Raw genomic sequence first — 14955 nt, forward strand, 5'->3', positions numbered from 1 at the left:
CACTCATTCTCATACTCGCACACGCATACTCGCACACGCATACTCGCACACGCATACTCGCACACGCATACTCATACACGCATACTCAAAACACGCATACTCAAAACACTCATACTCAAAACACTCATACTCAAAACACTCATACTCAAAACACTCATACTCAAAACACTCATACTCAAAACACTCATACTCAAAACACTCATACTCAAAACACTCATACACTCATTCTCATACTCGCACACGCATACTCGCACACGCATACTCGCACACGCATACTCGCACACGCATACTCGCACACGCATACTCGCACACGCATACTCGCACACGCATACTCGCACACGCATACTCGCACACGCATACTCGCACACGCATACTCGCACACGCATACTCGCACACGCATACTCGCACACGCATACTCGCACACGCATACTCGCACACGCATACTCGCACACGCATACTCGCACACGCATACTCGCACACGCATACTCGCACACGCATACTCGCACACGCATACTCGCACACGCATACTCGCACACGCATACTCGCACACGCATACTCGCACACGCATACTCGCACACGCATACTCGCACACGCATACTCGCACACGCATACTCGCACACGCATACTCGCACACGCATACTCGCACACGCATACTCGCACACGCATACTCGCACACGCATACTCGCACACGCATACTCATACACGCATACTCATACACGCATACTCATACACGCATACTCATACACGCATACTCATACACGCATACTCATACACGCATACTCATACACGCATACTCATACACGCATACTCATACACGCATACTCATACACGCATACTCAAAACACGCATACTCAATACACGCATACTCAATACACGCATACTCAATACACGCATACTCATACACGCATACTCATACACGCATACTCATACACGCATACTCATACACGCATACTCATACACGCATACTCATACACGCATACTCATACACGCATACTCATACACGCATACTCATACACGCATACTCATACACGCATACTCATACACGCATACTCATACACGCATACTCAAAACACTCATACTCAAAACACTCATACTCAAAACACTCATACTCAAAACACTCATACTCAAAACACTCATACTCACACACTCATACTCACACACTCATACTCACACACTCATACTCACACACTCATACTCACACACTCATACTCACACACTCATACTCACACAGAACACTCATACCCATAACACTTATACTCAGACTCATACTCACACACACTCACACACTAATACTCACACACTCATACACTCATACTAAGAACACTCATACCCATAACCACTCATACCCATACCCATAACACTCATACTCATACCCATAACACTCATACCCATACTCAGAACACTGTTGATATTCAATACACTGCAGATAACTGGAGTGTGTGTGAATCTGTAGCAAAGGAGTGAAAGAGACACAGCGTGTTCGTCAGATTCAGTCAGGTTTACTCTGAATACCTGCTTCTGCATTGACTGAACACAAACCTAAATAAAATATTTGACAAGAATCTAAAGAACTAATGCCATAAACTGAGTAAAGGATGTAATACATCAGTATGATTATAACAGACTGACCTTGATCTCACACACACTCTCACACAGACTGACCTCGATCTCTGCCAGCAGAAAGGCATCTGTATGTGACCATGCGCATATCCAGCCGCTCGAGCCTCCACATGCGGTCCAGGAGACGCACGATCTGCAGCACCAGCATGTCCTGCCGCAGGTTCTCTCCGCTCTGAACCACACACACACACACACACACACACACACACACACACTCCGCTCAGCCGGACTGAAACAACAGCACACACACTCCGCTCAGCTGGACTGAAACAACAGCACACACACACACACACACACACACACACACACACACACACTCACTCACTCCGCTCAGCCGGACTGAAACAACAGCACACACACACACACTCCGCTCAGATGACTGAAACAACAGCACACAAACACACACACACTCCGCTCAGCCGGACTGAAACAACAGCACACACACACACACACACACACACACACACACTCACTCCGCTCAGCCGGACTGAAACAACAGCACACACACACACACACTCCGTTCAGACGACTGAAACAACAGCACACACACACACACTCCGCTCAGCCGGACTGAAACTGCTGAAGACCCTCATACCTTGCAGATGACGCTGTAGTTTCGTCCCAGCGGGTCGGCGGTGATGAAGGACACTTCCACAGGAGCTGCGTTTGAGTTATAAACCTTAAAAGCCTGAGAGACACACAGGGTTTCTTATGATTCACACAAAACAAACACTACGTCACTAACACTCACAGATCCTATAGTTCAGCAACGGCATTGACACGGTCAGATCCTCCGTATCTCTAGCTCACATCCAGAGAACATGCCGGATATTAACCTCAGCGAACCGGGAACGTTCTCTCAAAGTTATGAACAAACGTTCTTCCAGTAACATTAATAGAACATTAATTCAGTTATCTGGCCATGTTCTCTAAACATTATTTATACATCGTTCATGGAGCGCTTTTTCAGAAATGTTTTAGTTGATGTTCGTTTAATGTTTAAATGTTAAATGTTTCTTCTTGTTTCAGAACATTCAGAAAAATCTTTTATATGAACATTAGCAAAACATTCTTAGAACATGTTTTTGTTCGCTGGGAAACCCCTTCACAACTGGATCTTATTGAACTGGGAAAGTACAGATCCATCTCAAATCTTCCATTTATGACTAAATTATTAGAAAACATAAGTCATGTTTGCTCAGTTATGCTGCATCGTAGCAGAGATTTCACTTGTTAAATTGACCAAAAAAAACTTGATTTTCACTGATCGTTTCACAAGATCTGACATTTCTACAGATCACAACATTCTCCAGATAGTGTTCGAGGACAGAACGGCACGACAGAGACGGGAGATTCCAAGTGTAATAATTCATCCTCATCATCATATTGAGCAGATGCAAGATCATCCTTTTTTTTTTTTTAACAATATTTTACTGACATACAAAACAACAAGGAGAAAAGTTCATTACTGATTAAAGATTGTAAAGTATCAGAGATTATTGAATGATTAAAGTTCAGTAAAAGACAGAACATATGCACAGGGTTTGACCTCTGAACTCGTACTGTCTGAAACCCTGCGTCTGTAAATCTCACGGATGTTTACTGACTTTACCTCGATGTTCACTCCCTTGACCTCGACCGCCGGGTCTAGCGGAAGCCTGCAGGACAGACCCTCGGAGAAAAAGCTGGCAATCTTCCATCGCTCTCTGCGAAACACATCCTGCACAGACACGACACTTCAGCACTAAACCGGGGTGTGTGTGTATGTTACAGCTACTGTGTGTTCCAGCTCACACCTTTCTCTTGTGTTTGTCCGCAGTGTGTATTCTCTGGGCCAGGTGTGTGAGCAGATCCATCAGTCGACTCTCCCGCTCCAGCTCGAGTCTCAGCGCACGTCCACAGCAGTGCTTCAGCGCCGACAGAACCTTACTGATCCAGCTCTTATAGAGCCAGTCCTCCAGAGCGTCCACCAGCAGCCTGCACACACACACACACACACACACACACACATCAGCGCCGACAGAACCTTACTGATCCAGCTCTTATAGAGCCAGTCCTCCAGAGCGTCCACCAGCAGCCTGCACACACACACACACACACACACACACACACACACACACACACACACACACACACACACCAGCGCCGACAGAACCTTACTGATCCAGCTCTTATAGAGCCAGTCCTCCAGAGCGTCCACCAGCAGCCTGCACACACACACACACACACACACACACACACATCAGCGCCGACAGAACCTTACTGATCCAGCTCTTATAGAGCCAGTCCTCCAGAGCGTCCACCAGCAGCCTGCACACACACACACACACACACACACACACATCAGCGCCGACAGAACCTTACTGATCCAGCTCTTATAGAGCCAGTCCTCCAGAGCGTCCACCAGCAGCCTGCACACACACACACACACACATCAGCGCCGACAGAACCTTACTGATCCAGCTCTTATAGAGCCAGTCCTCCAGAGCGTCCACCAGCAGCCTGCACACACACACACACACACACACACACACACACACGCGCCGACAGAACCTTACTGATCCAGCTCTTATAGAGCCAGTCCTCCAGAGCGTCCACCAGCAGCCTGCACACACACACACACACACACACACACACACACACACACGAGCCGACAGAACCTTACTGATCCAGCTCTTATAGAGCCAGTCCTCCAGAGCGTCCACCAGCAGCCTACACACACACACACACACACACACACACACACACACACACACACACACACACACGCGCCGACAGAACCTTACTGATCCAGCTCTTATAGAGCCAGTCCTCCAGAGCGTCCACCAGCAGCCTACACACACACACACACACACACACACACACGCACACACACGCACTCACAGACACAGTCACACACACAATACAAATACAAAACATCATGGATGCACCCACGCTCCAAACATTGGCACCTGATTGATTATGTCATCGTCAGACGTTGTGACATCAGAGATGTTCTCATAACCCGGGCCATGAGAGGTGAGGAATGCTGGACAGATCACCGCATGATCATGACCAAGCAACATGCACAAAGCATATCAGAAAAGCCTGAAAAACCCTTATCCAGCACCGCCAGACAGCAATGGCAAAAATATCGTCGGGAAGTGCAGAGAACTCTGCGGAACTTACAGAACAAGTGGTGGATGGAGAAGGCTCATGAAATTCAGTCATTCGCTGACAGAAATGACATGCACAACTTTTACAATCCAGTCAAATCCATTTATGGCCCAAGAAGTCACTGCATCACTCCCCTGAAAACAGCAGATGGGCTCAAAGTCCTGAAAGACCCGAATAGCATCCTGGAGAGGTGGGCTGAACATTTAGACTACACCATCCTGGATGAACTTCCTGAATTTCCCCCATTGACAACCTTAGCCATCCTCCAACTTTCCTGGAGGTTCTGACAGCTGTCCACTCCCTGAAGTGCAACAAGTCTCCAGGCTCTGACAATATTCCTGCAGAACTGCTAAAACAAGGAGGGTATCTCTGCACAAGAACACTACACCATTACATCACCAAGGTTTGGGCTGATGAATTCATCCCACAGCATTGGAGGGATGCTAGTATTGTCACCATATATAAAAGCAAAGGGGATAGGGCTATTTGTGATAACCATAGGGGCATATCACTTCTTGCTGTGGCAGGTAAGGTCCTGGCCAAGGTGATGCTTTAAAGACTGATCAATGACATCACAGAGTCTATGCTACCCGAGTCACAGTGCGGGTTTAGAAGGAACAGGAGTACAGTCGACATGGTCTTCACAACCTGGCAACTCCAGGAAAAGTGCAGGGAGCAACATAAAGATCTGTTTATGGCTTTTGTCGACCTCTCCAAAGCCTTCGACAATGAGCAGAGAGATCTCTTGTGGGAAGTCCTCCTCCGGTTCGGATGCCCCACTAAGTTTGTCAACATCCTCCGTCAGTTTCATGATGGAATGACTGGTAGGGTGATAATAGGAGGTCAACAGTCAAGCCCTTTCCCTGTGCGCACAGGGGTAAGGCAGGGGTGTGTACTGGCACCAGTGCTTTTTAACATCTTCCTCATATGTGTCACCCAGCTTCTCCACAAGGAGACTGAAGACAACAGTGGGGTGACAGTAGCGTACAGGCTGGACGGTAACCTCTTTAATATCAGGAGACTGCAGGCAACCACCAAACTGCACAGAGTGAGGATCCTTGAGCTGCAGTATGCTGATGACAGCGCTCTTGTATCTCACTCTTCACAAGACCTCCAGTGTGTCTTAGATGCAGCAGTGAGGGCATATAGCAGGATGGGGTTGACCATCAGCACTGCCAAAACAGTGATAATCTGCCAGTGGAGTGCAAACACTCCCACCCGCACCACCCATCTTCTCTGTTGCAGGTGACAAACTGTTGGTTGTTCCATCATTCAAATACCTGGGGAGCATTATCTCTGAAGACAATAGCACTGACAGTGAGGTCCAGAACAGAATCAAACAAGCACCAGCTGCCTTTGGAAGACTCCGGCGGCGGGTTTTTCAGAATAAGAACCTTCATCTCAACACAAAAATCTGCTTCTACCAAGCGGTCTGCATCACCACCCTCCTCTACAGCTGTGAAGCTTGGGTTACTTACAGCCGCCACATCAAGTCCCTGGAACACTTCCACATCTGCTGTCTCCAGCGCATCCTGGGAATCACTTGGCATGACAGAGTGCCTCACACTGAGATCCTCAGAAGAGCAGGTTGCAAGAGTATAGAGGCCACAATCACCCAGCACCAACTGCGCTGGTTGGGGCATGTCATAAGGATGCCCTACAACCGTCTGCCCCGCAGAGTGCTATATGGCCAGCTACAACACGGCCAGCGCTCTGCTGGAGGACAGAAGAAGCGCTTCAAAGACCAATTGAAGACAGTGCTAAAGAAGTGCAAAATAAACCCTGGGGACCTGGAGAACATCTGGCGGCAGCTATGTCCAGATGGGACCCAAGCACTGGAGGAGGAAAGGACAGTCAGGAGACAACAAAGAAGGCTCAGGAGAAACACTCCCATAAATACCAGTAACACCAATACCATGTATATATGTCCGACCTGCAATTGAATATGTGGATCCAAAATAGGATTATTCAGCCATCAGAAAACTCACCGTTAAAAGACGAAAGTGGACGTCATCATCGGATTTGATGGACAACTACAAGCAAGCAAGCAAAGCAAGAAGTGTGTGTGTGTGTGTGTGTGTGTGTGTGTTCCCGCACCAGTACAGCTGCTGAGCGATACGGATACAGCGCAGGGATCTGGAGAGTAGCAGCGACACCAGCGGCCCGTCAGAGTCCCACTCCGTCTTCAGAGCCTGAGGAGGAACACACACATCAGGATTCACAACTACAACACTGATCAGGCGTGTGTGTGTGTGTGTGCGCGTCTCAGATGTGTGTTTACTGGTGTGTGTGAGTGCGTCTCAGATGTGTGTTTACAGGCGTGTGTGTGCGTCTCAGATGTGTGTTTACAGGCATGTGTGTGCGTCTCAGATGTGTGTTTACAGGCGTGTGTATGCGTCTCAGATGTGTGTTTACAGGCGTGTGTGTGCGTCTCAGATGTGTGTTTACAGGCATGTGTGTGCGTCTCAGATGTGTGTTTACAGGCGTGTGTGCGCGTCTCAGATGTGTATTTACAGGCATGTGTGTGTGCGCATCTCAGATGTGTGTTTACAGGCGTGTGTGTGCGTCTCAGATGTGTGTTTACAGGCATGTGTGTGCGTCTCAGATGTGTGTTTACAGGCGTGTGTGTGTGCGCGTCTCAGATGTGTGTTTACAGGCATGTGTGTGCGTCTCAGATGTGTGTTTACAGGCGTGTGTGTGCGTCTCAGATGTGTGTTTACAGGCGTGTGTGTGCGTCTCAGATGTGTGTTTACAGGCATGTGTGTGCGTCTCAGATGTGTGTTTACAGGTGTGTGTGTCTCACCTGCACCAGTTGTGGCAGAAACTCCTCCAGTTGACTGTCACACATCTGCTGGAAACGCTGCACAGCCACTGAACGCACGAACTGGTCATGAAACCTGAAAGATCATCACATCACACTCACACTAAACCCGTCAGAAGCAGGAACACAGTAAAGCTGAATCTCTGTCTGCGTGTGTGACCTGATGAGCAGCAACTACACACACTCCACTGTATAGATAAGACTGTATTGATAAGTTGAGAACTCCACTGTACTGATAAATCACACAACAGGATCTGAAAAACCAGTCACTCCATGTCAGAAACACAGCTTTACAGTTCAAATAATACAGATTTTGATGAAAACAAAACCAGTTTTATAAAATGACAAACCTCATATTTTAGCCATTTTTTAAAGAAAAGGGATGAGTCAAAATGATAAATTATTATATTCATATTTATTTAAAATATGATATATTTCATACATTTCATATATTATATACATATACATATATATATATATATATATATATATATAAATCATAGTACACACCTGTCTTGACTCTGATTAACTCCGCTGTAAATCTCAGCTGTTCTTGTAAGATATTCTCTAGTTGCTGCTACTATAAGAGCCGCATTTACGCAGTTATTCCAAGATAACGTGTCACTTTGGTTTTTATTGGCATTGCACAGGTTTTGATTTTTACATAAAAGGTGCAAAAGGTCTGATATGATTTTATCCTAATTGTTTAGATGTAAGGTGGACAGCAGAAATATAGCAGGCGTGTGGTAAACCCAGTATACAACGCAGCTGTGCTTCTTATGATGGATAGATGCACTTTTATGATGATAGATGCACTTTTATCATGGATAGATGCACTTTTATGATGAATAGATGCACTTTTATCATGGATAGATGCACTTTTATGATGAATAGATGCACTTTTATCATGGATAGATGCACTTTTATGATGATAGATGCACTTTTATCATGGATAGATGCACTTTTATGATGAATAGATGCACTTTTATCATGGATAGATGCACTTTTATCATGGATAGATGCACTTTTATGATGATAGATGCACTTTTATCATGGTAGATGCACTTTTATGATGATAGATGCACTTTTATCATGGTAGATGCACTTTTATCATGGATAGATGCACTTTTATGATGATAGATGCACTTTTATCATGGATAGATGCACTTTTATGATGGATAGATGCACTTTTATGATGGATAGATGCACTTTTATGATGATAGATGCACTTTTATCATGGATAGATGCACTTTTATGATGATAGATGCACTTTTATGATGATAGATGCACTTTTATCATGATAGATGCACTTTTATGATGAATAGATGCACTTTTATCATGGATAGATGCACTTTTATGATGATAGATGCACTTTTATCATGGTAGATGCACTTTAATCATGGTAGATGCACTTTTATCATGGTAGATGCACTTTTATCATGGATAGATGCACTTTTATGATGATAGATGCACTTTTATCATGGATAGATGCACTTTTATGATGGATAGATGCACTTTTATGATGGATAGATGCACTTTTATGATGATAGATGCACTTTTATCATGGATAGATGCACTTTCATGATGGATAGATGCACTTTCATGATGATAGATGCACTTTCATGATGGATAGATGCACTTTCATGATGATAGATGCACTTTTATCATGGATAGATGCACTTTTATGATGATAGATGCACTTTAATCATGGATAGATGCACTTTTATGATGATAGATGCACTTTTATCATGGATAGATGCACTTTTATCATTGATAGATGCACTTTTGATGATAGATGCACTTTTATCATGGATAGATGCACTTTTATGATAGATGCACTTTTATCATGGATAGATGCACTTTTATGATGGACAGATAGATGCACTTTTATGATGGATAGATAGATGCACTTTTATGATGGATAGATAGATGCACTTTTATGATGGATAGATAGATGCACTTTTATGATGGATAGATAGATGCACTTTTATGATGGATAGATGCACTTGTCATACACACAATGTCCTATACACCAAGGATTGCTTGAGGGTGAGTAAATCATGGGCTAATTTTCATTTTTGGGTGAACTAACCCTTTCAGAAATAATACCCTAACCCTTGTCTATTGAAGCTGTGACAGGAAACAGAAACAGCACGTACTCGTGGCTCAGGAGGAACAGAGCCTCCTCACAGCTGATGCCCCAGCGCTGCAGGATCCCGTAGATCTCGGACTGGTCCTGCGGTGTCGAATGAGGAGCGCTGCCCAACACCAGGTGTAGGAGTGAGTTCCTCGAGCTGCACACCTGCCGTCTGCTCCACAGGAACAGCTTCTCGTTCTCAGTCAACCTGCGGGTGATCAACAGAGGAAGTGACATCATGTGGACACCCACATCAGTGTCCACATTACCCACAGGTTCAGGAGAGGGTTATCTTATACTGACAGCGACAGGCAGTGTTTCTGAGACACGTCTGCTATTCTTTTCTGCAGCTCTTCACATGCAGGTTCACACGCAGGTTCACACGCAGGTTCACACGCAGGTTCACACGCAGGTTCACACGCAGGTTCACACGCAGGTTCACACGCAGGAGACACGAGGACTGACCCGGGCCGTGCGGACGCTCGCTCATATCGCCACTGCTCAGAGTCTGGGAAACCAAGCTTCACACACAAACACACATGAAGGAGATTTCATTTATAAACTTAAGCCATAACAACATATATAATTATACTCTGGAATGAATCTCCAAAAACATCTCAAGAGGAAGAAATGTGGTTGAATGTTACATAACACATGTTCACTCATTAGGAAGAAAACACCCCTGTAAAACAGCAAGCTTTTGTGATGTAAAAACTGAAACAGATAAATCATATCAGACCTTTTGTAGCTTTAATGTAAACATCACAAGCTATGCAGTGACACTGAAAACCAAAGTGACATGTTATCTTGAAATAAATGCACAAGTAAAAGCAAAAGAATTTGTCAGAAAAAGAATAGCTGAGATTAATGTGTAATCACTTCAGGTGAACAGAGACAGGTGTGTATTTCACATCAGCTTGAGGATTAGTTCATTATCAACACAGCCAATTATAACAGGGGGTGCAAACTTATGCAGTTAGGTTATTTTAACGTGTCACTTTGGTTTTCAGTGTCACTGCATAGCTTGTGATGTTTACATAAAAGGTACAAAAGGTCTGATATGATTTATCTCTGTTTCAGTTTTTACATCACAAAAGCCAGATGTTTTACAGGGGTGTGTAGACTTCTTATATCCCTGTAAATGTGATGCTGATGTTTCCAGAGCACATGTGTGTGTACGGTACTGATGTTTCCAGAGCACATGTGTGTGTACAGTACTGATGTCCCCAGAGCACATGTGTGTGTACAGTACTGATGTTTCCAGAGCACATGTGTGTGTACAGTACTGATGTCCCCAGAGCACGTGTGTGTACAGTACTGATGTCCCCAGAGCACGTGTGTGTGTACGGTACTGATGTTTCCAGAGCACATGTGTGTGTACAGTACTGATGTCCCCAGAGCACATGTGTGTGTACAGTACTGATGTCCCAAGAGCACGTGTGTGTATACGGTACTGATGTTTCCAGAGCACGTGTGTGTGTGTATGGTACTGATGTTTCCGGAGCACGTGTGTGTGTACGGTACTGATGTTTCCAGAGCACATGTGTGTGTACGGTACTGATGTTTCCAGACCACGTGTGTGTGTACGGTACTGATGTTTCCAGAGCACATGTGTGTGTACGGTACTGATGTTTCCAGAGCACATGTGTGTGTACAGTACTGTTGTCCCCAGAGCACGTGTGTGTGTACGGTACTGATGTTTCCAGAGCACATGTGTGTGTACAGTACTGATGTCCCCAGAGCACATGTGTGTGTACAGTACTGATGTCCCCAGAGCACGTGTGTGTATACGGTACTGATGTTTCCAGAGCACGTGTGTGTGTACGGTACTGATGTTTCCGGAGCAGGTGTGTGTGTACGGTACTGATGTTTCCAGACCACGTGTGTGTGTACGGTACTGATGTTTCCAGAGCACGTGTGTGTGTACGGTACTGATGTTTCCGGAGCACGTGTGTGTGTACGGTACTGATGTTTCCAGAGCACGTGTGTGTGTACGGTACTGATGTTTCCGGAGCACGTGTGTGTGTACGGTACTGATGTTTCCAGAGCACATGTGTGTGTACGGTACTGATGTTTCCGGAGCACGTGTGTGTGTACGGTACTGATGTTTCCAGACCACGTGTGTGTGTACGGTACTGATGTTTCCAGAGCACGTGTGTGTACGGTACTGATGTTTCCAGAGCACGTATGTGTGTACGGTACTGATGTTTCCAGAGCACGTATGTGTGTATGGTACTGATGTTTCCGGAGCACATGTGTGTGTACGGTACTGATGTCCCCAGAGCACGTGTGTGTACAGTACTGATGTTTCCAGAGCACGTATGTGTGTACGGTACTGATGTTTCCAGAGCACATGTGTGTGTACAGTACTGATGTTTCCAGAGCACGTGTGTGTGTGTACGGTACTGATGTCTCCAGAGCATGTGTGTGTGTATAGTACTGATGTTTCCAGAGCACGTGTGTGTGTGTACGGTACTGATGTTTCCAGAGCATGTGTGTGTGTGTGTGTGCACGGTACTGATGTTTCCAGAGCATGTGTGTGTACGGTACTGATGTTTCCAGAGCATGTGTGTGTGTGTGTACGGTACTGATGTCTCCAGAGCACATGTGTGTGTGTGTGTGTACGGTACTGATGTCTCCAGAGCATGTGTGTGTGTACGGTACTGATGTCTCCAGAGCATGTGTGTGTGCGGTACTGATGTCTCCAGAGAGCACGTGTGTGTGTGTGCGGTACTGATGTCTCCAGAGCACGTGTGTGTTTACGGTACTGATGTTTCCAGAGCACGTGTGTGTACGGTACTGATGTTTCAGGGCATGTGTGTGTGTGCGGTACTGATGTCTCCAGAGCACGTGTGTGTGTACGGTACTGATGTTTCCAGAGCATGTGTGTGTACGGTACTGATGTTTCAGGGCATGTGTGTGTGTACGGTACTGATGTTTCCAGAGCATGTGTGTGTGTGCGGTACTGATGTCTCCAGAGAGCACGTGTGTGTGCGGTACTGATGTCTCCAGAGCACGTGTGTGTGTACGGTACTGATGTTTCCAGAGCACGTGTGTGTACGGTACTGATGTTTCAGGGCATGTGTGTGTGTACGGTACTGATGTTTCCAGAGCACATGTGTGTGTAAGGTACTGATGTTTCCAGAGCACATGTGTGTGTAAGGTACTGATGTTTCCAGAGCACATGTGTGTGTACGGTACTGATGTTTCCGGAGCACGTGTGTGTGTACGGTACTGATGTTTCCAGACCACGTGTGTGTGTACGGTACTGATGTTTCCAGAGCACGTATGTGTGTACGGTACTGATGTTTCCAGAGCACGTATGTGTGTATGGTACTGATGTTTCCAGAGCACGTGTGTGTACAGTACTGATGTTTCCAGAGCACGTATGTGTGTACGGTACTGATGTTTCCAGAGCACATGTGTGTGTACAGTACTGATGTTTCCAGAGCACGTATGCGTGTACGGTACTGATGTTTCCAGAGCACATGTGTGTGTACATATGTGTGTGTACAGTACTGATGTCCCCAGAGCACATGTGTGTGTACGGTACTGATGTTTCCAGAGCACATGTGTGGTGTGTGTACGGTACTGATGTCCCCAGAGCACATGTGTGGTGTGTGTACGGTACTGATGTCCCCAGAGCACATGTGTGGTGTGTGTACGGTACTGATGTCTCCAGAGCACATGTGTGTGTACGGTACTGATGTCTCCAGAGCACATGTGTGTGTACGGTACTGATGTCTCCAGAGCACATATGTGTGTACAGTACTGATGTCTCCAGAGCACATATGTGTGTACGGTACTGATGTTTCCAGAGCACATGTGTGTGAACAGTACTGATGTTTCCGGAGCACGTGTGTGTGTACGGTACTGATGTCTCCAGAGCACATGTGTGTGTACGGTACTGATGTCTCCAGAGCACATGTGTGTGTGTACGGTACTGATGTCTCCAGAGCACATGTGTGTGAACAGTACTGATGTTTCTGGAGCACGTGTGTGTGTGTGTGTGTGTGTGTGTGTGTGTGTGTGTGTGTGTGTGTGTGTGTGTATACGGTACTGATGTTTCCAGAGCATGTGTGTGTGTGTACGGTACTGATGTCTCCAGAGCACATGTGTGTGAACAGTACTGATGTTTCTGGAGCACGTGTGTGTGTGTACGGTACTGATGTCTCCAGAGCACATGTGTGTGAACAGTACTGATGTTTCCGGAGCACGTGTATGTGTGTGTGTGTGTGTGTGTGTGTGTGTGTGTGTGTGTATACGGTACTGATGTTTCCAGAGCATGTGTGTGTGTGTGTGTGTGTGTACGGTACTGATGTCTCCAGAGCACATGTGTGTGAACAGTACTGATGTTTCTGGAGCACGTGTGTGTGTGTACGGTACTGATGTCTCCAGAGCATGTGTGTGTGTATAGTACTGATGTTTCCAGAGCACGTGTGTGTGTGTACGGTACTGATGTTTCCAGAGCATGTGTGTGTGTGTGTGTGTGCACGGTACTGATGTTTCCAGAGCATGTGTGTGTACGGTACTGATGTTTCCAGACCACGTGTGTGTGTACGGTACTGATGTTTCCAGAGCATGTGTGTGTGTGTGTACGGTACTGATGTCTCCAGAGCACATGTGTGTGTGTGTGTGTACGGTACTGATGTCTCCAGAGCATGTGTGTGTGTACGGTACTGATGTCTCCAGAGCATGTGTGTGTGTGCGGTACTGATGTCTCCAGAGAGCACGTGTGTGTGTGTGCGGTACTGATGTCTCCAGAGCACGTGTGTGTGTGCGGTACTGATGTCTCCAGAGCACGTGTGTGTGTGTACGGTACTGATGTTTCCAGAGCACGTGTGTGTACGGTACTGATGTTTCAGGGCATGTGTGTGTGTGCGGTACTGATGTCTCCAGAGCACGTGTGTGTGTACGGTACTGATGTTTCCAGAGCACGTGTGTGTACGGTACTGATGTTTCAGGGCATGTGTGTGTGTACGGTACTGATGTTTCCAGAGCATGTGTGTGTATACAGTACTGATTTTTCCAGAGCACATGTGTGTGTAAGGTACTGATGTTTCCAGAGCACATGTGTGTGTACGGTACTGATGTCTCCAGAGCACGTGTGTGTGTGTGTGTATGGTAGGGATGTTTCCAGAGCATTTGTGTGTGTACGGTACTGATGTTTTCAGAGCGTGTGTGTGTGTGTGTGTACGGTACTGATGTTTCCAGAGCACGT

The 14955-nt window shown here is 46.1% G+C and overlaps 1 protein-coding gene across 1 annotated transcript in view; it reads right to left on the bottom strand.

The window, feature by feature from the left end:
• The window catches only part of pik3c2g (phosphatidylinositol-4-phosphate 3-kinase catalytic subunit type 2 gamma), a 57894-nt gene that overhangs the window by 26608 nt on the left and 16331 nt on the right, over positions 1-14955 (bottom strand). The window contains exons 14-21 of the mRNA XM_079873333.1: positions 10038-10255; positions 9757-9942; positions 7580-7673; positions 6874-6968; positions 3417-3597; positions 3233-3340; positions 2216-2308; positions 1663-1792 (exon numbers count right to left, since the gene is read on the bottom strand). Of these exons, the coding sequence (XP_079729459.1) occupies positions 1663-1792; positions 2216-2308; positions 3233-3340; positions 3417-3597; positions 6874-6968; positions 7580-7673; positions 9757-9942; positions 10038-10255 (1105 nt within the window). The remainder of the gene's footprint in view (positions 1-1662; positions 1793-2215; positions 2309-3232; positions 3341-3416; positions 3598-6873; positions 6969-7579; positions 7674-9756; positions 9943-10037; positions 10256-14955) is intronic.

The sequence above is a fragment of the Squalius cephalus genome (genome assembly GCF_949319135.1).
Source record: "Squalius cephalus genome assembly, chromosome: 6".
NCBI classification, from domain to species: Eukaryota; Metazoa; Chordata; class Actinopteri; order Cypriniformes; family Leuciscidae; genus Squalius; species Squalius cephalus.